The sequence below is a fragment of the Balaenoptera ricei genome, chromosome 3 (genome assembly GCF_028023285.1).
Source record: "Balaenoptera ricei isolate mBalRic1 chromosome 3, mBalRic1.hap2, whole genome shotgun sequence".
Lineage (NCBI taxonomy): Eukaryota > Metazoa > Chordata > Mammalia > Artiodactyla > Balaenopteridae > Balaenoptera > Balaenoptera ricei.
The window spans coordinates 162,534,173-162,559,261 of NC_082641.1; the positions used below are offsets into that span (position 1 = coordinate 162,534,173).

A 25,089-nucleotide genomic window follows, 5' to 3' on the forward strand; every position below is an offset into this window, starting at 1 on the left:
CCCGGGCACCTCAAATAAACAGTGGAAGACTTTGCCCTCTTGCTCACAGTGAGCAAGGTGGGGGGAAATGCACCAGCTCTAGCCTCAGACAGACCTGGGTTCAAATCCCAGCCGTACCACTGCTGTGTCACCTAGGCCAAGTGACTTCACCCCCTGGGCTACCATTTCCTTGCCTGCAGAATGGGGATGTCGATGCCACCTGCCAAGTGGCGCTGAGGGGACAGAGAGTGATCATATATGAAAAGCACCTGGAACGGAGACTCTGGTCTCCAAATGTTAGCTTGCTGTCCTGAGTGGAGTTGTTGCTCTGAATGGTTCTCCAGCTTCCTCTGTGGGCTGTGGGGAAATCATCCCCACCTGGGGAGAAGCAGGGTTGCTAGGAGCAACAAGACAACCTCTAAAAGACATTGTGGGGGACTTCCCTGGTGGTGCAGTGGTTAAGAATCCGCCTGCCAATGCAGGGGACACGGGTTCGAGCCCTGGTCCAGGAGGATCCCATGTGCCACGGAGCAACTAAGCCCATGCGCCACAACTACTGAGCCTGCGCTCTAGAGCCCGCAAGCTACAACTACTGAAGCCCGCACACCTAGAGCCTGTGCTCCACAACAAGAGAAACCACTGCAGTGAGAGGCCTGCGCACCTGCTCACCGCAACTAGAGAGAGCCCGCGCCCAGCAACGAAGACCCAACGCAGCCATAAATAAATAATGAATAAATTTAGATATTTAAAAAAAAAAGACACTGTGGGCCTGCCAAGACCAAGAGCAGCCTCTTGCCTGCCTCAGGCCTGGCAACACACACGGCATTGTCGCAAGGAGGACCCATGGGGACTTGGTGTGCTGTGAAGAAGGGCTCTGTGGAGTCAGACCTGGGCTTGAACCCACTATGCCACTTGTAACCTCGAGCACATCATGGGTTCTCTCAACCACAAAATGGGGTCAGCAGCTACTTCTGAGGGCACATGCAGAGGATTAAATTAAGTGAGAAGAGGCGCGTGGACTGCCGTGCACACGATGAGAGCATCGCGGTGATATCCCACCCAGATGCACAGGGGCAGGGAACTGGGAGACCCAACCTCTCTTCTGGATTCTGCTTCCAGCTCTTGTTCAACCTTGGATGTAGCTGCCCCTCTCAGTGAACCTCTTTTAGGCTGCGGACCCCTGTGAGACTTCATTAAGTTGTGGATCCTCTGCCCAGAAATGTGCACACACAGGACCCCACCGATTTGCCAAGTGACTTCAGAGGTTTCTGTACCTCCTGAAATCTGTCTGCGGATCCTAGGTTAAGACTTCTGAGCTGATGGTTGCTCCAGTCCTAGCCATCTATGTGTTTGTGGGGGGACTGGAGACAGGTTCTGCATGGTTTACTTGTGTCCTTTTCAGACCCAGCAGCACCTCGATTCAGGGGTTGGTCCCAGCCAACAGTCCCACATGCTGGGGAGGAAGAGAAGCTGTTATTAAAAAGTCCAACAAGCCCCACAGTAGCTGGCTCGCTTGGCTCACCTCTCCCACAGTTCAGGACATCTGTGCTTTGCCAAGTATCCATCCCTTCTTCCTTTAGGAAACAGTCCTCCGAACTCCCCTTGAGAATACCCCTGTCATATCTCAGCCTATGATCGGTGGACTGATTCCATGCCCACCTTCAGGAGCAGACCCTGATTGGCCACTCAGCATATTCCCTCCTCCTGGCTGTGTCTGTTGGTTCAGAGATGGTCAGTTCACCAAGTCAGAATCAATGAGACATGAGAATATTCCTAGAGCTTCTGGGAAAGCAAGGTCTTCTTTGTCTTACAAGGAAGCCTGGGAGAGGTCTTCATTGTTCCCCTGAAGGATGTGGTGTAAGATTAGGATGGCTGCAGCTATTATGTTACCAGGAGGGGATAGCCAGGAGTTGCCCAAGGTGGGGTGTAGGGAGAAGCTCCGTGCAGAGCCTGAAGGTGAAACAGGGGAGTTAGACAAGTGAGAAGGAGAGAAGCAAGGTCTATGGTGACATCTTTGGAGCTGCTGGACCAAGCCTCACCTGATGCTAACACTACCTCCAGACTCTAAAACTCTATAGCTCAATAAACTCCTCCATGATGTAACCATTAGATCTGAGTTTTCCTGTCACTTGCAGCACAAAGCATCCTAATTGAAACTCCCTGCCAGCTGGGCCAGACAGAGAAAAGATCAGGAAGGAGAGCTCAGGAATCAGGAAAACGAAATTCTTCCCAAGGATATGGGAGATCAGAATCTTCATCTACCCACCTGGTCCTGGGAAAACTTCAGAAAAAAAGCCAGACTTGAGAGAGTAGATGAATTTTTGATATTATATGACTGGACAGGAGGAAATATTGCCTACTGGGAGTTTGATTAATCACCAATTCCTTTCAAGTCCACAAATGTTTCCTGAAAGCCAGTCATGTGCGGGACACTCTGCCAAGTGATGGAAGATGCACACACGAACGGGACAGACCCCCCAGAGGGGAGCTCCCAGTCAGGTGAGGAAGACAGGCTCAGCCCAAGCTCGCCTGATAGCAAGCAGGACTGGGATAAGTGCTAAGATAGAGATACAGACTGATTGGCCCTGGGAGCCCAGCAGGAGGAGGCTGCAGGAAGGCAGAAGCCAGGTGATATGGTGACTTTCTCTGCCCACAAAGGCATGGTGCCACCTCTGCCCTGAGGGAGCGCCTTTTCCCAACCCCCACAAAGACACGTCAGGGGCTAGCATGGTCCCAAATGCCAGGTGTGTTTGAGAAGCAGTCCCTCCACACCTAGCCTTACTGAGTTGTCCAGATTCTGTGTTCCCCAAAGTGCGATGAGGACCATGACAGGGGTTGGATTTTAGGAGGTGCCGAGAGTGGAGTCAAGTCACAATGTCTCGCCCAGATGGTGAGAAATCTGCTCCCTATGCGGTTCTCTCTGAAACCTCCCATCGAGGACAAAGTCTCATTTTGCTGCTAGCCCATCTCTCATACCTCTCCAGCACTCCCTGACCCCTCCTTCTAGCAGAGAGAAAGAGAGAGCAGGCCTCCGCCTATTGCCTTCTGCAGGCAACAGGCTCTTGCTCAGATTTCCTCACGCTATTTTGTTTTCGTGGCATTTATTTTAACAGTTGTCTTCTATTTATGGCAAGTGATATTGGCTTTCCATTTATGGCAGTGATAAAAACAAGTTTCCTTACATTTCATTTCTGTAAGTTTTTTACAGGGGGGGCTGTTGGAAAGAAAAATATGAGCTAGGACAAGGGGGACACAGGTATGACCAAAAGTGTGTAAGTGGGATGTGAATGACCGAAGTTGGGGAAATATTCATTGCACAAACACAGACTACTTACCTATTGTGTGCCAGGTGCTGGGAGCACAACAGGGAACACAGCCAGCAAAAACCCTGCCCTCATGGAGCTTACAGTCTAATGGGTGAAGTAGATACAATGCCGGTGTGTTAGATGGTGGTGGGTCACCTGCATGAATTCAAAGCAGGGAACGGTGTGGCAGTGCCTGCAAACCTGCCAGGTCAAGCTTCACTGAAAACCTGGCAGTGAGTGCAGTCCTGGAGGAGGTGAGCCAAGTCTTCACAGATGCCCTGGGAAGGGGCACAGCAGGCAGGAGAAACAGAAGGACCCATCGTGTTGCCTTCCCCTCCTTGTCGAGGCTGGATTTGGAGACTCCCGCTGGTCGCTGGTCAAGAGGACACGCCACAGGAAAGCCCACATCAATGCACTGTTTTTCTTTCCTTGGTATAAAAAAGCAAAGGATGATCTGCAGAGATAAGAGGTGTAGCCTGGAAAGCAGCCCCCGGGGTCCCTGCAGGGCTCCTGACCGCACGCTGTGCATAGGTGCGGCGCCACATGTGAGATCAAGACCCAGCAGGACAGGGGCCCGCAGGGCTCCAAAATCATCCCCTTCTGAGTCATCAAAGTGCCATTGACTTATGGTCCATAATTGTAGGGATGTAAGTGCACTTTATTACTCCGCTTCATTGAAAATTGGTCATCTATCTGCGGTCCATCTGCAGCGTGGTGAGTAGGAAAGCTGAGAATCCCAGCCGTGGCTCCTCTACTTATGATCCGTCTGCTTCTGGGCAGGTTCTTTTATTCTTTTGAGCTTTCATTTTCTTGCATATAGAATGGGGGTAACACATTGAATGAGGTCACTTGTACTGTTCTTGGCACCTGTGGTCAGTCAATAAACGTTGTCCTGGTCCTCCATATACCTAAGTCTGAGTTGCCCAGAACACTCCATCTCCCTTCCACAAATGGGAGCTGGCAGGATGAGGAGATGGCAGAAAACCCATTCATTCATTCATTCAACAAGTATATATTGCTCCACTCCAGGCACTGTTCCAGTCACTGGAGGTACAGCAGCAAACCAAACAAAGATGGATAAGGTCTTGCTTCCATGGGAACGTGTCATCAAAGAAATACATGAGATTTCAGCACAAGTCACAAGGACTGTTCAGGGGAGCCAGCTCAGACTGGGTGTCCAGGGAAGGCTTTGTGGAAGACGTGACACCGGGGTGAGAAAGCGTGAGCTCTGTAAAGGTTTGGGGGGAAAGCACTCCAGGCAGAGGGAAGAGCAAAGACCCTGGGAGTTGTCTGAGCCATAGAAAAGCCCAGTTGCTGGAGGAAGTGGGTGCTGGGGAATTTAGTACGAGAGGAGGGGGGATGTCAGCCCCTGGGGACTCAGGAAGGAGAGAAGGCTGGGAGGATGCCTGGGTGGACTGAGTGGTGAAAGGAAGCCTGCAGTTCTCATCCCATGCCATGGTCCCTTTGACAGCATCTCTAGAAACCCCCAACTTGAGCGAGACCCTGGACTCCCGCCCACTAGGCCGGGCCCTGTCTGCTGTCCCCCACAGCCTCTGGAGTCAGTTTCATCTTTGACCAGACCCACGGGGCACCCACGTGCTGGCTGAATTTCCCTTCCTGAATTCCCTTCAGGTTGGAAGAAATCTGTGTGGTTTGGATGAAGGAAGGGGTGAGGTGGAGGGGGAGAGAGCAAAGTGTGTTTGTTGGCACCAGAATCATAGCAGAAGTCAATGCTGGAAACCTTCCCAAGTATTTAGAAATTAAAATAATAAAAGAAAACTGAGCATATGGAGTTTGTAAAGCACCGTCCATCTTCAAGAAGGGACATGACTTGCTCAGAATGTACAGGAGAGCTGGGGTCTTGAAGGATATGTCCGTTGGGTAATGATGGAAACTCGCTTCTCAGGTGGGGACCAGGGGCAGGAGCACGTACTGCTCTGGGCCTTGCAGAGTGTGAGAATTCCCATTGGGTTCTACTTCTAGAAGAGGAGAAAGAATTCCTCTATGTCCCCTCCCTAATCATGTGGGAGTCCCCAGTCCTCTCCAACCCAGGGAATGCTCCCTCCCCCCAGCTCAACCCCAAACCTATTTTAATTCTTCTGTATCCAACTCTAGAGCAGTCCTGTAGTGTCAGCCTCAAAAACACTCCCCAATCCAGCTGCTTCTCTCCTCTTCCCCATCTCCACTCCAGTTCAGCTCCCCCTCTCACCTGACCAGCAGCTGCCTCTGCCTTGTCTCCAGATGCCTTTCTCCTCACCTCAACCTGGTCCAATCTGACCTCCCCACAGCCATCAGATGGATCTCTCTCCCAAAGGCTTTTCATCTCAGGATAAAAGCTGAGCTCCTCCCTATGGCCTTCAGGACCTGCATGATCCAGGTCCTAACTGTTCCCAAAATCACTGGTCTTTCTTCTGTTCCTCAACTGGTCATGGTCATTCTGCCTCAGGGCCTTTGCACACACAATTCCCTCTGCCAGGAACACTTCCTCAGCGCTTTCTATAATCGGCTCTTCAACCAGGTCTCAACTCAAATGCCACCTCCTCAGAGAAGCCCTCCCTGGCCACCCCATCTAGAAGACCACCTCTCCATTTCCTTTTGACACTGCTCTATTTCGATATACACCTGTCACTATCTAAAATTACCTCGTTTGTTGGTTTGCCTCGTCCCTCTATCATGTAAGCACCATGAGCCCTGGACCTTGTCTGCCCTCTTTCCTGCTGTGTCCTCCACCTGGAACACCTGGAACAGTGCTCGGCCCAGAGGAGACCCTTCATAGCCATCTCCTGAATGAGGACTGACTGAAAGCAGGGCCACCTGGTTTATTTGGTCATCAACTAAGTATATAGGTAGCACCATGCACAGCCTTGCAACTGCTGAGAGGAAAACATCGCCTCACTAAGGCAGAATTCACGAGGTGCGGGTAGAGCCCTGCAGTCAGGAGTTAGGACACTGAGGGGTGGGCCCGTTCCCAGGGAAATCACCAGACACCTCTGCATGTGCTGGGGGCTCCCCATCCTGACAGAGCAGAAACCAGGCAAGAAACCTTGACTTGCCACTCCTGGAGTTGGGAGCCCATCTGGGAGGCCCAGGTGCCTCTGTCCCCCCCAGGTGCTCAGGTGTCCCCAGCTGGCAGAAGCCAGAGAGGTGAGCTGGCTGGGAGCTGTGGGCAGCGGGGCGAAAGGAGAAGGCAGGTTCCTACGAGAGCCTTTGGGGAGGAGACCTGGCCAACCCATGAGCCCTGAGTGTCCTTGAGGGCTCTTGAGTGCCTTGGCCTGGGTGTGCAGAGGTGGCTGCGTGGGCGTTATGTAGACATCTGGGGGAGGGGTGGAGAGGATCTGTCCCCAGGGGTGGCTGGGCCTGTGGAGGGAGTGGAGGGTCTCCTCCCCGCAGCCCCTCCCCCTCTCCATCCTCCCCCTCCGTCTGGCTGCTCCTCTCCCGCTCTGCTGCACGCTGGCCTCCGCAAGATGGATTTTCCTGGCTGTGCCAATCTTGCTGCCACCTGTTCGCGCTGTGCTGGAGCCAGCAAAGTGGCTCAGCTTCAAACCCAGAGCAGCTGGGAGAGCCGTTGCCAAGCCTCGTCTTCCCCCTCGCTCCCCTCCTTTGTTGCAGCGGCAGCAGCTTGGGCTCCAAGTCATCCTGTCACCTGCTGTCATCTGGGCAGCCCCTTCTTTCCCCCACCATGCCCCTGCCAGACCCCTCCAGCCCTCCCCAGGCCTCAGCCCCTCATGACCAGGCTGCCGAGCAGGGCACAGGCAGGGGCGTTCACAGCTGCCCTCACCACCGTGCTGCCTCCAGCCCCCAGCCCAGAGTCTCAATCCCCTTTCCCTCCCCCACTTCCTGTGGGATTCCCCAATTTACTGCTCCCCAGAGCTCCAGCCAGAAGGGCTGAGGCTAATACCGGGGGCCTGAACAAGCCAGGAGGCATCCAGCTTTACCCACCTAACCTGTGACAGAGCAGGTGGCCAGGGACACCCCCAGGCAGAACAAGCTCCAAACCTCCAGGAGAAGGAGGGCTCTGGAAACTTCCTGCAAGAGCAATCCAACCCACGCCAGAGGCTCAAGTCCCAGTCCTGGCCTGAATGCTTGCTCCATGACCTTGACATTGCTCCGTGATCTTCAAAGCCCCTCTGAACCTCGGTTTCCTTGCCTACCAAGGGGCTAGGTTGGTGCCTGCCCACCCTGTAGTGCCACTGGGAAGAACAGAGGACTAGTGCCTTGAACTCCTTTGGGAACAAGGCAAGGATATAATTAAACACACGCGTGGGACAGAGAAATGCAAACTGTAAAGTACTGTGCAGCCCGAGGAGCTGTTTTTGCTCTTTCTCACAGGGCGTGGACCGGCTCCCAGAGAGGCGGCCAGACCCCGTGGCCAGAACGCGTGCACGCCCGGCCCCCGGGAGAAAGATGCAGACTGTGTCTGTCTTCAGAAATACTGGCTCCAGCTGAGGGGGCATCTGAAGACTGAGAGAAGCCACATCAGAAGACAGAGCAAGACACAGGCAGACAGATAAATAAACACAGAGCAGACAAGCAGTGGTGGCTGGGTTACCACAGGCCGGGGCCTCTCTCCGCTCCAGCAGGATCCTTGCCTGCCTCCTGCCCTCGGTCATCAGCTCTCACACACTTGGCCTCGAGGGCACCCGGGTACAGCGTCCACACAGGCACACGCTGCTGCTCAAATGGCTGCCCCCTGCAGCCAGAGATGGAGGGGGACCATGGACCCTCCAAATCCTGAGATGCTACTGAGAAGGGAAATAGTCCCTGCCTTTAGGGGGAAGCGATCTTCCTTTGGTGCAAATTACCTGGGAGGAGCCGTGCCTTTGTCAGTGATAGTAATAGGAAACCTCAGACCATTTCCAATGAGAGGGCGGGGTGTGGGGGGGTGCGCGGTGCTAATCCCTGGGGATGAGTCATCAAAGAGAAGCTGAGGTTGGTGGAGAAACCATAGTGCCTGCTCAAGTTTATCAACGTGCATCTTTTTCTGGGTGCACAGAGCTGGTCACAGGGACCTGCAGATAAGCAGAAAGTTCTAAGGGCTCCCGACACCATCTGCTTGGCGGGGGTGGGCTGGGCTGGGGGCGCTAGCTCCGGAAGGGCATGGATGAGGCAGGGGTTCAGGCTAGCAGTGCTGCTTGCTCTTTGTCCCTGCCATGCCTCCTCCCACAGCTGCCAGACTGCTCTTTCTAGAATGAGTGTAGGATCCGTCCCTCCCCTGCCTACCTCCCCTTCCCATGGCTTCCCGTTGCACATGTAATAAAGCTCAGATCCTACCCATGGCTTACAAGGGCCCCAGGGTCTGCGCTGCCTTCCTCTCCAACCTCATATCCTACCTCTTCCTCCTTCAGCTCTCTATCCACACCAGCCTATTGTTCCTCCAACCTAGTCCCACCTCAGGGCCTTTGTACTTGCTGTGCTCTCTGCCTGGGACGCTCAAACCATCAGTTCTTGCCTTGGTTGCCTTCTCTCATCATTTAGGTCTCAGTGGCTAAGCCTCCCTCGCCAATTAGCGCCCCCCTCCTTCCTCTGAACACTGTCACGTCTCCCTGGGTTTTGCTTATTTGTTTTCTGCGTAGCACGTGTGTGAAACGTGCGTGGTTGTAGTCTGTCCCTGCTCTGTAGAATGCAAGCTCTTGTCTTGTTCACTGTTGTTTCCCACCGTCTGGAGCAGAGCCTGGAACACAATAGGCATTTAATAAATATTCCCTCAGTGAAGGAGTGAATCCCAAAAGAGGCCAAGTGTCCCCAGAGTGGGGAGCACACGTCCAAGAAACTGCACGGGACAGAGGGGAATGCAGCTGGAGGACACGCATGACTTTGAGGGGCCAGGACCAGAGAGACCCCATGAAGCCAATGGAGCTGATGATGCCAATGCTTATTTTACCATGGGTTTTACTCAGTTTGCTTCATTTAATGTTTATCACCTGAAGCTGGTGTACTACTAGTTCCACTTTCAGATGAGGCAGTTGAGAGTTTAAATCACATGTCCAAAGTCACACTGCTTATAAAAAAGAGTAGGGCTGGGACTCTACATTCCACTTCTCCTCTGTGGCTTGTGGCTCCCCAGCAGATTGGAGAAAGGTCTTAGGGGCCTTGTCTGTCTCCCTAGAGTCACTCACAGTCACATTCCTAAAAGGGCTTTGCCTGCTTGAAATATCAGCGGAAGGGAGCCACGGGCAGCAGGCTTACAAGGACCCCACGCTGGCTGGAGCAGTGGCTAGGAAAGTGGGGCCTGCTCCTTGGGGGGCAAAGGAAGGGTGAACAGAGGTCTGGTTCATGACTGAAAAGAGGTTCCTGGAGGAGCGCTGTACCAGGAGGATGCACTCGTCCTCCAGGATGAGAATGACTAAAGGCTTGGATCCAAGCTCCAGCCCTGTACCTGGCAACACACCTTGACTTTTGGCCTAGCTGTCCCCCTCTGTGGAACAGAGGTAATAATGCCTAACTCCCAGAGTTGCTCTAAGAATGAACCCAGCCTTGTGTGTAAGAGTGTTTTTATAAACCTTCAAGGGTTGTACAAGTGCGCACTGGTGAGGACCCATTTGGCTTCAAGAGTCAGAAACCCATCTCAAATTGGCTCAAGCTCAAAAGGGAATTCATGGACTCTTGTAATTGAAAAGTTAGAAAGGTGGGAGAGGTTTGGCTTCAGGTGTGGCTGGGTCAGGGTGCTCTAACAAAACAAGCCTCTCTCTTTGTTTCTTTGTTAGCGCTCCTCTGTGGTGGTTCCCTTCTTAGGCAGGATCTTGCCAATGGATGGCCATCAGCCATTCATATCAGGCTACCATGCTGACAGATGACCAACCCCACCTGAAAGGGAGCATCTCCTGTATAAGCTCAAGTCCCAGTTTAAGTCCCAGGATTGATTCTCACTGGCACAAACTGGGGGCCTAACCTGAACCAACCACCAGCAGAGCGGGAAGCCAGGAGAGCGGGAATTCTGATTGGCCACCCCTGGAGCCAGGAAGCGGGACTGGCTCCATCTGAACCGCAAAGACTGTGAGTGGTGGTGGAGGAGGTTCTCCAAAGGAACAAGGGAGTGCTGCAAGGGTCTGGGGGCCCAGCTGCAAATAACAGACGTTCACAGCAAGACCAACAGCGGCATTCTCACCCTTCCAGCTGGCACTGTGGAGCAGCGCTCTTTAGGGCTCCAGGCTGGGAGGCCCCACTCTGGGGCTGCCCTGCAGGGGCTCAGAGGAGGCCACTTCCTTGCTATTGAATGGAGCTACTGTGAGCATTAAACAGAATCAGTCCGTGAATGTGAATTGTAAACGGTGAAAACACCCTTCAAATGTTAGAGATTATCCTTCACGCTGTTTTAGAATTGGAGAGGGGTGAGGAACTACAGGATTTTGGAACCAAAAGGGACTTAGAAATCTCTGGCCACCACCCTCCTCCCCCCTTTTTTTATAGTCATCACTTTAAGGCATCAAGAAGAATGAGTTTCCGAGGCAGATCACATCATATCACTCCTCTGTCTAAACTCTCCACTGGCTTCCCTTTGCTCTTGGAATAGTCCGGTTTCCCCTCCTTCCACCTCAAGGGTCCTTGGGATCTGGTCCCTGCCCACTTCTCAGACACCATCCCCCATATCCTCTTCTGCCATCCCCTTGTGCCCCAGCCACACTGCCTTTCCTGTGGTAGCACAAACACACCAAGCTCATTTCCTTCTCAGATGCTTCACACTTGCTGTTCCCTCTGCTGGAAACACTTTTCCCCCAGATCTTCAAGCAGCTGCCACATTCTCCTCACTCGGGTCTCAGCTGAAACACCACTTTCTCAGAGAGTTTCCCTGCCCTCCATGCCTTCTATCCTCCACTCTCTCTCACTTCACCATTTTATATTTTTCACCATCTGTAATTATCTTGTTGGTTTATTTATTGCCAGTCTCTCTCCTGCCTGACACTCTTGCTGGAATAATCAGATCCAAGAAAACAGGATCTACACATAGCACAGGGTCTGGCATAAAGCATGGGGGTCAATAAATACTTGCTAAATGAATGAGTATATGGTTGGAGAGATGATTGGTGGATGGTGGATGGGTGGGTGGGAGGATAGGTGAGTGGGTGAGTAGATAGATGGGTGGGTTGGTGGATGGGTGGATGAGTGAGTGGATGGGTGGATGGATGGGTTGGTGGGTAGATGGGTGGATGGGTCAGTGAGGAAATGGGTAAGTAGGTGGCTGGATAGATGGGTGGATGGGTGAGTAGATGAGTGAGTGGATAGGTAGATAGTTGGGTAGGTGGGTAGATGGGTGGATGGCTAGATGGGTGAGTGGATGGGTGGATGGATGGGTAGGCTGAGCCCATGACCTGTCTAGCTCTGCCTTCACTCTCTAACCTGCTTCTTGCCCTTTAAAAAAGTGTGTCCTGTTACCCCCTTTAGATTAGGAGCTAACTTGGGGCTCTGGTAGCTGAAGCCCCTCCAGGCTCCCCACTTCACATCAGCTCAGGTACTGCAGCCTCAGTGCCACCTGCTCCAGTTGCTGAATTCACCTGACTTCAAAGCCCGTTAAACCAATCATTAGGAGGTTAATAAAACCCTTTCCCCTGCATGGGCACACTTCCTCCCTTGCCTGCTGCCTGCTGCCTTCTGCCCATCAGCTGAGCCTGCCTGTCACTGTTGCCAGGAGCTGGGAGAGAGCTCAGCTGCCCCTCTTGCCTGGCAAGCCATACAGGTGAGCTGAGCGCCTTTGTCCTCACAGCAGCTCCCAGGGAGGGTGTCACTCAGTCCCTGCCCCTCCATGTCTGTTCTAGGAGGTGGGAAGTGGGAGACAGCTGGTCTCTTTGAGGACCCCACCCACCTGAGCTAGTAGGGAGCCTGTGAGGTTGACAGGGGGTGGCCGCTGCAGTGGGGCTGTGGCAGCCTCACACACAGATAGCCTTCTGTGAGCCGCCCTGGTGTCTCGCAACAGAGGCTGGAGGAGGGAAGGGGCACTGTTGCGACCTTGGCTCGCTCCAGTCGCTGAGGAGTAGCAGGGTCCAGGGGAGCTTTCAGGCAGATGGGTCAGCAGGCAGTGAGCCTGGGGAGTGCAGGGTGGACCCACAGGGCTGTGAGTCCACATCCAGGCGATGCCTCGATACAAGACCCAGGCCATTCTTAGCTTGAGGTCCTGAGGGCGAGGAAGAGTCCTCTCCCTAACTGGAAAATTCCATCTCAGTGAAATCTGATTGAAGAAAACATCAGTTCTCCACATCATTGTTGAGTGGGGGAAACACACACACACACACACACACACACACACACACAGAGCAGAATGAAGCATACAGTAAGGTACCATATTATAAAAATCTAACATCGAGCAAAACTACATCTAGCTACCTCAACATATTATACCTGTACATAAGCAGAGAAAGGCCCTGAAGGTGACACACCAGACTTTCACCAGTGGTCTCTTCCCTGAAAAAACCTGAGATTGGGGATGGTGGAGAGGTGGTATTTGTAGTCTTTATATTTTTTAGAAAAATAAGGTATTCATGTTTTATATGGGAAATTAAAAATTAATTTGTAAAGATATTCACCAAGGATGTTATTTAGAGTGTGATGGTCAGACTTAGCCCTTGAAGGAAGTGGCATGAAGAGTCACGGAAGGGCACGAGAGGGTCCCAGCCGGCATAGGAGCCCCACAACCCATGGCAAGCTGGGCCAATGGCTGGCAAGCCCTGTGAGTGCTGCCTTTCACCTTGGAGCTTCCCCGGGACAGGGCACCCCTGGCTGCCTCCCCGCACCTGACCCTCCTCACAGCTCCCTCCAAGATCCCACCCTAAGGTGACAGAGGCAGACCCAGGAATTGGTTCCAGGACTTGGGGAGCAGAGAGGGCGGGAAGCCAATGCCCAAGGGAGCGGGGAGCGTTCTGCTCTACTGATCCCATAATGCCAGGGCTGCAGCCTCTCGGCTTCCGCCCGGCCGAGTGACAGCGTCTGCGTGCTCATGCAAGGGGGTTATTTTATTAACCAGATAGATTAAGCATCTCTCCTTCTAATTACCAGTTTAATTAACCTTGGCACACAGTATGTACCACCCCCCGAGGGACTGAGTCAAAATTGCCTCACTGGGTGAACATCGCCCATCTGCTCTGCCTAGCTTCGGCTGGCCCTCCAGGGACCAGGATAGTAGGCTCTGAGGACCAAGGGTCTGGTGGTACCAGGGAGGAGCAGAGGAAAAGGTGGATGGGGATTGTCCTGAACCTCTCAGGAGGATCTTGCTGTGGATGCTGGATTCCAACATGACCACCTCTTTAGCAGCCCTTCTGGAAGTGATCCTGGACCACCCTATTTGGGTCTCGCCAGTGCCTGCAGGGTAGCAATGGGCCCTGAGTAAAGCCTGAGAACCAGAAGATTTGTTTTCAACTACCACTTACTGAATGGTGATGGTGTGAGTGCTGTCTTCAATTCCCCGAGCCTCAGTTTTCTCACCTGCAAAATGAGCACAGTGAGACCTAGGACGTGGGGCAACTTATGAAGTTTAATTCAGAGAACAGAGGTCAAGATGCCTTGTAAATTACATTCATTTATTCACTCACACATTCAGCACATATTTATGGAGCATGCACTATAAGTTGACAAAAGTAAGCAAAACAATGATGAACAGGGAGAATTTGGAGACCAAGTTCCCTGGAAATTGGCCAGTGTCTGGCTAAGAACCCCAGAGTCACCACCAAGTGTATATGCATGGGAGCGCACACACACACACACACACACACACACACACACACACACTCCTTCCTGACCTGTCGCCCACAGCACCTTGCCCCGGCACACACCTCACAGACACATGTACACGACACATGGGCACACACATGCTCCTTCACAGCCATGCACAAAACACGCACAGTCTCAGAAACATGCCTGCATGCATGGAGACAACTCTGCTCTCAAGAAGTGTGAGGCCAGGGATGTCACATTAGTAAGAAGCACAGAGGCCCTTGTAAAGGGGGATTTATAATATTTATTTATTTAAAAGCTTATTAAAATCCTAACCTAGGCTTCTCTTCACTAATGCAGTGTTATTGGAGCCTCCTGGTGTCTGTGTGGGAGGGTGAAGATGGGAGCGTGTGTATTTGCATAAGTGTGAGGAGAAGCCTCTCAATGCGTTGTGTGTAGAATGCGCTGACGTGTGTGAGTGTGAGTGTGTGTGTGCACCCGGGTGTGTGTGTGCATGTGTCCCAGTGTGGAGTGTTTGTGTTATGCTCTCATGCTTCTTAGGACCTTTCAGTAGTGAGCAGTGGTTTTCAACCTATTTTTCACTATCGCCCCCATAAGGATCCTAGGAGACATTTTTTTCCCTAATCTCCCCCTCTCTGAAATTTTAATACCGCAGATACACTATCTGTTTATGTACCGTATATAGATCTGTTCTTCATATAGAGAAAGAGTCAGATTGTTTTCACCCAACTCCACCTGCAAAGAACCAACTCCCGCCCCCTCAGGGGCGATACTGCCCCCGCTGAGAATTCATGATGTAGAGCAAGAGTTTCTGTCTCCAGCGGCCTATGACCCATGACATCGTGTGCCGTGGTTCCCAGTCTAGAGGGCCCAGATGGAAACCTCTTAAAATGCAGATCCCTGGGTGCCACCTGGAGAACAAGTATAAGCCTGAGAAGGAGTCCAGAAATCTGGGTTTTAGCAAGCTCCCAGGTATTCTGATGCCCTGACTGAGGGAGGCCTCTGAGGTGGAAGGGAGCTTAGAACCATCGGGAATCATCTGATCTGAAAGGAGAGGGTCTGCCTGGAGCCGAGAACATGGAATCTCAACCCACAAAGACTGGGCCCTGGCCAGCAGGGCCTCCCTGTATCAGAGCTGCCCCAGGGCACTCCGAAGAGGCTGGGAAGAGTCTGATTGCTGGACCAGAACCCCTCCAACTGACTGGGACTTAGGGAAGATGCAATGAGGAGTGTGAGCCTAACACAAGAACCGTGCAGCTGGAGACTGAAACAAACATGGACCCAAGTGTCTGGAGCCCCCTTTTCCATCTGTTCAGTAGAGCCACACTGACCTGGGCCTCCCTTCAGGGAGCTCCAACCTCCTCCCAGTCCCAGGGAGGAGGGAGAAGGTTACCCCGGCCCTGCCCACCAGACCTGCCCTGGGATTGCAATGGGAGCCCCAAGTTGTCAGCGACTGTAACCCCCTCTGGGAGTTGCCAAGGACCTGGTGGCAAAATCAATAAAAAACAGAGACTCCCTACCTGACCTTGCCCTTTGTGAGTGCCAAAGGAAAGCTCTGCCTCTTTGCAGGACTGGACCAGTGCCAAGCCCCAGCCCTGGGTGTCTGAGTGATCAGAACATGGGGGACCAACTGGTGCTCTGTGGGCAGTGGTCCAACATGGGGCTGCCAAGGGGCAGATGGGAGCCTGGAAGAGGGAGGGAGGGGCCATCGTGTTGGCCGAGGAGCAGGGTGGGGTGGGGTAGGGCGGGGGGGTATAAGTGACTCTGTGAGGGCATGATGGCAGGGGAGGGGAAGATGGAATGAGAATGGATGGGAGATGGAGATGGAGATGGAGGAAGCACAGAGAAAGAACGGGGGTGGGGGGAACACTGTGGTCGGGTGGGGAAGCCAGAAAGGCATTCTTCTCCCTCTCTTAATCTTTTAAAGGCATCAGAGCATCTTGCTAATTGTTCATCTCCCAGAGACGCTAATGAAATTAACTCTGCAAAATGCTCATCAGGTCAACTGCAGAGGGCATGGTGCCAGGTTTCCACTTGGTCCAATCCCGTCCTCCTCCTCCTCCTCCTCAGCTCCTCCTGCCCATTCCTGATGATTCCCCACCCCCTCCTTTTCACACAGCTCCCTCATCAGGGAACACCTCACCTTCAAACCTGCCTGAGAGTGCCCAGTAGGGACACTAGAAATGGGGGCCATGTAACCAGGGAAACCTCCAAGTCTGAGATACCATGGAGCTCGTGGAGCTGGAAAGGTTATCTCTGGATGTGTGTATCTGATTGTGTGTGTGTGTGTGTGTGTGTGTGTGTGTGTGATAGCACATATATCATAGGAGCATGTGTCTCTAATAAAACCATTTGTTAGACTGAAGCTTCTTTCAATCACTCAGCAAACATTTTTGGAGCAGCATCTGAGTTTAAATCCTTGTCCCATCCCTTACAAGTTGAGTGGCTTTAGGCAAGTTATGTCCCCTCTCTGTGCCTCAGTTTTTGTATCTACACAATGGGGCTGATAATAGCATCTACTTCCTAAGGGGTTGTGAGATTGATAGAGATAAACCAGGTAAGGAGCTTAGTCCTGTGCTGGGCCCGTGGTGAGTCTCAAGAAATTCCAGGTGCTGTCCTTGGTCCTGAAGGCTCCACAGTGAAAAGATCTTACTTCATGCGCTGAGGCACAGGAGAGTCCCAGGCACAAAATTCTCAGCAGCATGGGGCTGCATGGAGAATGGACACGAAAACAGTCTGTGCAGGAAAGAAGTGGGGATATATGGAAGTGTTTTTATATGTATGTAAATATATACAGAGAAAGTATGTGTTTTTATTGACTGTGCCCAATATTGATTCAGTATTGATTGATTGTATTACTGATTGTGTGCCTCTGTGTGATTTGAGTTGGGTGTGGGAAGTGTATTTGTGTTAGGAGCAGAGAGTGAGTGGGTGTTTGCATGCTGTGTGTGTGTGTGTGTGTGTGTGTGTGTGTGTGTGTGTCTGTGTTGGATTCAAGGCGTGGGTGGATGTTGGTATTCTGTGTGTGGAAGGGACTGGTCCAGATATTGCTGGGGGTCCTGTGAAGGGGTGTGTTTCTAGTTCTCTTTCCCCTCTCAACTCCTACACATTCTTCACTTGTCTTATAACCGGGCTCTCATTACACTCTAATGTACAACTAGCAGGATATTTATGTCTTCTCCCATAGGCCGCAGTTTCCCCCAATGGGCAACATTGAGACTTGCAAACACTAGGCACTAATAAATGCTTGCCCCATCCTATGCAAGGCTCTAGAACAGATTTTTATAAAGGATGATTCTGTACCATTCTTTCAAATGAAAATGACAGAAACCCAAATGGGCTTAAACAGCAACAACAAAAAAGGGCTCATGTAACTGAAAAACCAGGGGTGTATCTGGTAGCTTCAGGAGCAGCTGGATCCAGGGGGCTTGAACGAAGAACCAGGATTCAGCCCTTCTCCCTTCTCCAGGCTCTGCTCTTCTCTGCCCAAGATTTAGTCTCAGGCATGTGCTCCTCACATGATGGCAGTCCCAGGATCACCTCTTTCCTTCTTCAAGTCCAGTAAGGAAGAAATTCTTTCTCACCTTAGTTCCAACAAAAGTCCTAGAATTGAGCCTCAGTGGCTTGGCTTGGGTCATACGTGCATCCTCAAATGAATCACATTGTTCAGGGAATAGTGGATGCTTTGTGTCCTGAAGCATTGTGCCATCCTCTGGAACTGGGGTGGGGTGGCCCCACATGAATCTCATGCACGGATGGTGGGGAGGGGTGATCCCTCAAAGGAAAGACAGGGAGATGCTGCTTTCAGAAGACAGAAACTAGATGCTGAGCAGTGGGCAGATATGAATGCTGGAATCATGGCAGGGATCATCAAGAGCCAATCTGGGATCACCAAGAACAAGTCGTTCCTGCCGAACTAATTTCCTTTGATTGGGTTATTGGCCTGGTAGATCAAAGCAAAGCAGGAGGCTCATGAGTCTGGGGTTCTGCAGGGTATTTCCATTTATTTCTGTGGACGCGGCAGGTATATGTGAGCTGAAGGATGGTGTGATCAGAGGCTTCCCAAGTGGATGAAAGAGAAGCTGACTTATTGTCCCAGTGCAACTTGCAGGTAGTGGAGAGTGGGGAGCCTCTGACACCTGTCCTTGGTTCTGCTCTGAGCCACCTGTTTCGTAAGGACTTGATTGAAAGTATATATGACTTCCCGCTCTCATCTGGGAATGACAGGAAGCTGAAGAAAATATCAAGTCCCCTGCCTGACAGCCTCCACATCCTGAGATGGCTCCATATGGGAAAGAGGGATTAGGTGTCATACAGTGGAATGGAACTGGGATGAACTGAAGTCTCTGAATTTAAATTCAGAAAGCCAGTGACCCAGGGTAGATGGGTAACACCCTGGTGTTGGCAGCACCCATGGCAAAGACCTAAGGCAGTGTTCCTCAAAGCGAGGTTTTCAGACCACCGGCACCAGTAAAAATAGCTAGTAGGGGATGGTAGGGGTTTGGTAGAAGCACAGATTCCTAGACACCTCCCCAGACATACTGAATCAGAACCAGGATAGGGCAGGGCCTGGAGATTTGCATTTTAATCATCATCACAGGAGCTTCTGGCACATCTTCAAGTCAGCGAAGGCCTCACCACGAGCTCTGAGGTCCCTCAGTCTGGTGGGCATTAACAGTACGATGTCACTGATCAACAGCTGACTGGGCCTCTGCTCATGCAGTGCACAAGGTCATGTGGGCAAGAAATGTGCCAGCTCCCTTCAGGAGATGCCTTCAGATGCCTTCAGAGGAGTGGTCCCGTTGGGGGCCAGTGTGTCAAGTGTGCCAGCAACAGTAGCACTGGAGGGAGAAAATCCAGGGTAGACCCAGACTTTGTGTTCTGAAGTAAAAGAAATGAAACTCTTCTAAAATAACAGAAGAAAAGAGGGGGCAGACATGCTTGATGTGGCCCCAGAAGATGAACTCAATGAGGGGCAGATTACTGCTCCCTTGAGAGGAGACATTTCCAGCCAGCAGAGCAGTTGGTGGCGAAACCTGTGCTCTGTCACTGGGACATTGCAAGGGGGCTACAGACACTTGCAGGAGGGTCCCCCCTAGGCAGGATCTGGCTCCTCCTTCCCCTTGAGTCTGGGGCTCAAGAGCAAAGGAGGTTGGAGATGTCAGGAGCCCTCCTATCTGGCCATCAACCTTTGGGTCTGAGATAAGCCCTTCCTGGCAGCCCTCCAACCTGGATTCTTAAGCAGAATTCAGGTGAGACGTCTACTCCCCTGTCTCCACAAGGTATCCCTGCTCTTTTTCCTGACATGGCCCTGAGTACCACTTGGAAGGGGACAGCTAACCTGAGACCTCAGTGACTAAAAGGAATCATCCATGTGAAGATCTGGGGACAGGAAAGCAAACAGGAAGGCCTGGAGGTGAGGATGAATCTGGATGCTGAAGAAACAGAAGGGAAGCCACCACGGCTAGGGCACAAGCAGAGTTGCAGAGTAGGTAGGGGGCAGGTCATGCTGGGCCTAGAGGCTGTGGTCATCACCACTGCTGCTTTCCACATATTTCAGTGGCTGCCTTCCAGGCATGTGGTAGGAATATACTTTCTTGTCCTCTTGGGTGGGCCCGTAGGGCCAGCTATGGCCATTGAATTGTGAGTGGAAGTGTCATGTCTGGGATGAGCCATTGATTGCTGGTGGGTGTACTTCCAGAGCTCCCGTTTCCTCTCCCCCACCTGAGAGTGGCTGCTTTGTACTCGAGTAACAAAGATCTGGAGCAGTAGACCCATGATGGATAAATGAGAAATAAATTTTTGTTTACTTAAGCCACAGAGACTTGGGGACTGCTACCACAACATAATCTAGTCTATCTTGACTGCTACACAAACCATCTTATTCTGGCTGAAGAGAGAGGGCCAGAGAAAGGACCAAAGCAACCAAACTGAACAGAGGAGAACCTTTTCTTTCCCGTACCCCAAACCTCATTCCCAAATTCTAATCCCAGAGCAAGAACTGCAGGGGAAAATGTACGGAGCATGGACATTGAAATCAAACCTTGCACAGAGTCATCTCAACTAACCTTGCAATCATTGAATAAGGTGGACCCTGGGCATAAGGTACTTTCCTTCCCCAAGCCTCAGTTACCTCACTGATGAAATGGAGATAACAATGTTTATTTAACAGGATTTCCTGTGAGTATCAAACCAAATTATAAATGTAGGCAGACAGCAGAGTCCAGGACACACCATTATGATATCATCTTATACCCCAGCCCCATTCCCAGCCTTTCACCCTCAACTACTTCCCTCCAGTGCCCAAATCCCAGTTCCTAATCATCTCCCCCATATTGGAGGCCCCAAAGGCAGGTCCTGCTACTGTTTCACCTCTCTCACCCACCTCTTCCCTGGGAGGGGGGTGGGGCATAATGTCAGAGGGAGCAGCCTAGGTACACTGCTCCCCCCAACACACACATACACGCACGCATGCACGCACGCACACACACACACAAACACACACACACTCTCTTGTTGGGTAGATCAGGGCCCCTTGACACTGTCTATGCACAAGCAATCCCCAAAGCAGAGTTCAAAACCCAGAGCTGGTGGATATTTGTGGACATCTTCATCTGGGCTCACATGAAGTTAATTAAAAAAAAATTTTTTTTTTTAGTTAAAATTTTTAAATCAGAAAATTTCATATACTGATACAATGGCTTCTATTGAAAACTTGGAAGATGTGGCCCTACTGGGCCCCACCTCACCCCCACCCCCAAGCTGGCACCTGGAGAAGAGCCAGCTGTGCCAGGAGATGGGACCCTGTGCCCAGTCCCCAGCGCTGCCATTGCCTCCTTGGCACTGAAGCCCAGCATCTATAGATATGTATCTGGACATTGGCAGGTGTTTTTCACAGTAGAGGTAAGAGGAAAGCAAAACGTTTCTCACAACCCTTCTCTATCAAAAGTGGGAAACAAAAGACAGACCGAGAGAGGGCCTCGTGTTTCAAGAAATATAGGAGAGCTCATATCTCTTTGTGGAAGCGAAGACCCTTCTTATATCGCCCAGCATGCAGCATCAATTTATATTATCGACTGGCCCCTGTAGACCTTTTAGTTTGCGACCGTGCCCTCACCCTTCTCATTTTTAGGCCGACCCAGAGTAGGAACCTTTCTTTTTCTAACCACTCTCCCCGTGCACATGGGTGCGTGTTTGTCATTTCTTTTCTCCTTCAAGGCAACCCTCTGTTTATTTTAACCAGATTAGGGAATGGGGGGTGGGGAACAGGAGGCTCCTGCAGCGGTCGTTGCTGGAGGCTCCGGGAGACAACATGACTTGCCCAAGGTCACAGAGCTAGAAGGCGGAGGCTCCTAGACCCTACTCTAGATGTCTCTAGCTCCCAAAGCCCAGTTGGTTCCTTCATGCCCACGTCTCCGGCGCGGTGCGCACTCCGGGCGCAAACACCGCGCGCCCTGTCGGTTGCGCTGCGTCCTAGGATTGTTTTCCTTAGGTGAACGGTGCCGTGAGGTTAGAGAGACCTGGGGTCACTCTAAGGTCCACCAGGCTACGTGGCTGGGACTGCGGGTGGCGCCTAGTCTAGCCTACCCGCGTACCTCTGCTAGCGGGCCAGGGCCCGGGAGCTCTCCCGCAGTCTTCTATCCAAGCTACGGGCTGGGTGGCGTACCGCGGCACGCTGACAGCCTCGGAGCGCGGCCGGGAGGCGGGGACTGGGGTGGGCTGGGGGTAGAGAACTGCAGCGGAATCTACCCTGGGCACCCCTGCCCCGGGCCTCTGTCTGCAGCCTGGCGCCGGGCCGGGGTCGCCGCAGCCCTGAGCCCCTCCCGGGCCACCTGTGCGCAGGCTGGCGGGCCCGGGAGAGCCCGGATCCGGAGAACCGATCCGCTCCGGGTTTCAGACTCCTGGCTGGTCCCTGGAGATCGCGTGGGGCGGTGGGAGGCCTCCCCGCCCACCACCCCAGCCCCTCCCCGGGGGAGCCTCGGGCATCGCCTGGAGGGATCCCCGGAGCTGGAGGGTGGCCCGCTTGCGCGGCGCGGGGTGGCGGGGCCCCTCCTTCCTTCCCCCTCCCCGCCCTGCTGCCTCCCCGCTCCGGTGCTCCAGTCCGGATTTTGCGGCGCCCGCCAGCCGGCTCCCCGGCTGCGGGCTCCGCGCGGCGGCTGGCTCGGTGCGCGGCGCGGCTGGCGCTGCGCTCCGCCCCGGCTGCATTGCTGCGCTCCCGGTGCCCAGGGGAGCCACGCGCCGCGTGCGCCCCGCAGCCGGCCGCCCGGAGGCAGCGCAGACCGCTGGCATGGGCCCCGGGGGTGCCCGGGGCTGGGGCTCTGGGCTGAGGCGCTGAAAGGCGCCCTCTCGTCCGCGGGGCCCCGCGCCCAGCCCGCGCACCCGCCTGCCCGCCCGCGGCCATGGCCGTCCGGTCCGGCCTGTGGCCAGCGTTCCTGGGCATAGTCCTCGCCGCCTGGCTCCGCGGCTCGGGTGAGTCACGCGCGCGCTCTGGGGAGGCTTGCGGGGGACCGTGCGCGCGAACGCTAGCTGCTCTGGGGGTCCCTGACCCGCGCTGCCTGACCGGGTCGGGAGCCCCCGGGGGCCAAACTTTGAGAGGCGGGACGCGGGGGCCGCCTCTTGCTGCTGCGCAGCTTCCCCGCGCGCTTGCCCGGAAGCCTGGGTTCTGCCAAGTACAGGAGCAGCTGTCAGCGCGTGGGGCTGGCGAGTGTAGACGCCCCACGCCTGCAGGCGGGGGAAGTTTGCTGGTTGCCCGGCCCCAGAGCAGGGTCGGGGGTTTAGATCAACGCCCCGGGGAGTCTGACTTTGCCGGTCAGCAGATTAGAGGGTTTTGACCACATCCCAAGTGCCCAGGAAATTGAGGAATGGGGTTAAGATACCTCTTCCCGGCAGCATCTGCCCCAAACAGCTACTCAATTCCCAGCTTGGCACCTGGCCTCTGCCCACGTCCGGAACACAGTGTCCTCCTCTGTCCTCGCCACACACGCTCGCACACGCACACACCCAGGCGTGGAGGCGCATACACTAGCCCCCCAGCCCCTGTAGCCGGCACAATCAGAGCGCCAGGGCCCCTGGCCCGCGCTGTGGCTCTTGGCCTTCCTGGTGTGTGGGGGCCAGAGGTGTATGCTGTGGATCTACTACCGCGTCCTCCCCTCCCTTTCTCTGAACAACACTCTCCCTCCCTTCGTGTCCCTTTGGCCACACTCTCCTGCCCCATAACTCAGCCTTCAGCCCACCTCCTGGGGGTGGGGGGGGAGTCCCCCTGCATCCTTTGTTTGCTCTCCCTGAGCTTCCATCTAGGCTGAGTTTTTGAGGGCCTCCTGGTCTGTGCCCGACCCCCATGCACTTAGCAGAGCTGAGTGTCTATGTGTATGGCGGGGGGCAGGGGAGGGTGTCATTCGTGTGATCAAGGGGGCATGGAGTTTGCCCTAGCAATTCTTGATTCTTGCTGCCCTGAGACCCTGGGGGGTGCCGCTGAGCCTGGCCAGGCCATTGTTAATCCCAGGTGTGTCAGAAGGGAGCATTGGGTTTCCTGAGATGGGAAGCCAGACTGACTGGAGATGAATGAGTGAAAGCTCAGAAACCAGCCTGATGATTGAGGCTGGTGGCTGTTTCCTTAAAGGGTTTCTGCATAGTGCATCCTGCATCCACCACTGCCTGGCCACCCTCTGCATCCTGCCCCTCTCAGTCCTCCCTCCACCTCATCCCATCCACTCTCTCTCCCTTTCCATCACCCCATCATCCCCCCACCAAATCCTCACTTTACCAAACCCCTCTGCCCCATGACCTCCCTTCCTCATCCGGACTGAGCTGGGAGGCTGCACTGCCACTGGGTGCGTCTTCATATTGCACACACGTGTGTGTTCGGAGTGTGTGCATCGCTTAGGGGTACGGGTTGCACCACTGACCGTGGTGAGCTGGGGGTGTTCGAGCTCCACACACAAGGGAGGTGTTGCTAGATACCCAGTAGAGGCCAGGACATGTTTACTGAGTCAGATGCATGCGAGAGGGCTGTGTGGTCATATCTGCATGTTGCCCACGTGAGCACGTGTGAGGGCCATGGGTTGCCATGTGTGCCCTGGCGATGACGGGGGTTGGCAGTGTGTGCAGCCTTGGTATGCGTGTGGCCAGATGAGCGTGTGTGACGGTAGGCCTACCGCACGTGTGTGACGGTTGTGAGCAGTGGCACAGGTGAGGGTGTGTAGATGAGACGGTGATGGGTACTGGTGAGTCAGGGTGCCACAGCCCCGGGGGTGCTGCATGGATTCCTTGGGAGGCTGTAGAGTGGGGGAACCGCATCCCTGGGTCTCAAGGCACCTTTTGGGGCCTCGTGCAAGGTTGCCCAGGGAGCTGGCCGGTGGGCACCCGTGCCACGGGGCTGCCCTGGAGCAGTGCCTGCCTCTGGGCATCAACTCTCAGGCCCATGTGAGGGGCTGCTGAAGGGCATGGGGCCCTTCTTGTCATCTGGGGCCCCTTACTGCTGGCCCCCACAGGCTCCGGGCACATGTGCCCAGCAGGCTGGCCCTGTGCTGACCCCAGCTCCTCCCACACCGCCCATTTAGCTCCTTGGCAACAGCAACCAGTGAAATGTGTCTGTGAGTGGCTGAGGGAGGGACGGCTGGCCAGGCGGCAGGGGGCGCCGGGGGCCAGCACTTCTGAAGCCTCCTGCTCTCCAGGCCAAGTGCCCACCCTCTGTCTCCTGATATCACACAAAAGCCTGTCCCTTCAGCACACTTACCTGCATGGGCCCTCTCTGTGCCCGCGCACACAGGGACCCACGTGTCTCACAGACTTTTCCCATTCATACCCAGTCACACAGCTGGCACCTGCCTCCCCGCCCCTGTGAGCTGCACACACCTGTGTTTCCCTGTCTCAGATCTCTGCGCTCCTGAGGGGGCGGGGCCCACAGGGAGCTGGATCTCCTGGAAGGTGGGGCTGAGGGGCATCACTGAGTCGTGGCATTGCCCATCCTGACCCCAACAGTCTGTGCCGGTGGCCGCTTCCTCAGGCCCCTCCCCCACCTTCAGGGCTGATTCTGGACCCCTCTTTCCACCCCCCACCCCCAGGCTGGAGCAGTTGGTTGCTGGGAGGGTGTCTTAATTCTTCAAGGCTAAGAGATACACTGCTCTCACTCACCTTGCCTTGGGAT

General features: G+C 53.9%; 1 protein-coding gene across 1 annotated transcript in view; it reads left to right on the forward strand.

Annotated features, from left to right (window-relative positions):
* Positions 1-22,342: 22,342 nt before the first annotated feature.
* The window catches only part of UNC5A (unc-5 netrin receptor A), a 68,183-nt gene continuing 65,436 nt past the window's right edge, over positions 22,343-25,089 (forward strand). The window contains exon 1 of the mRNA XM_059919664.1: positions 22,343-22,412. Within this exon, the coding sequence (XP_059775647.1) occupies positions 22,343-22,412 (70 nt within the window). The remainder of the gene's footprint in view (positions 22,413-25,089) is intronic.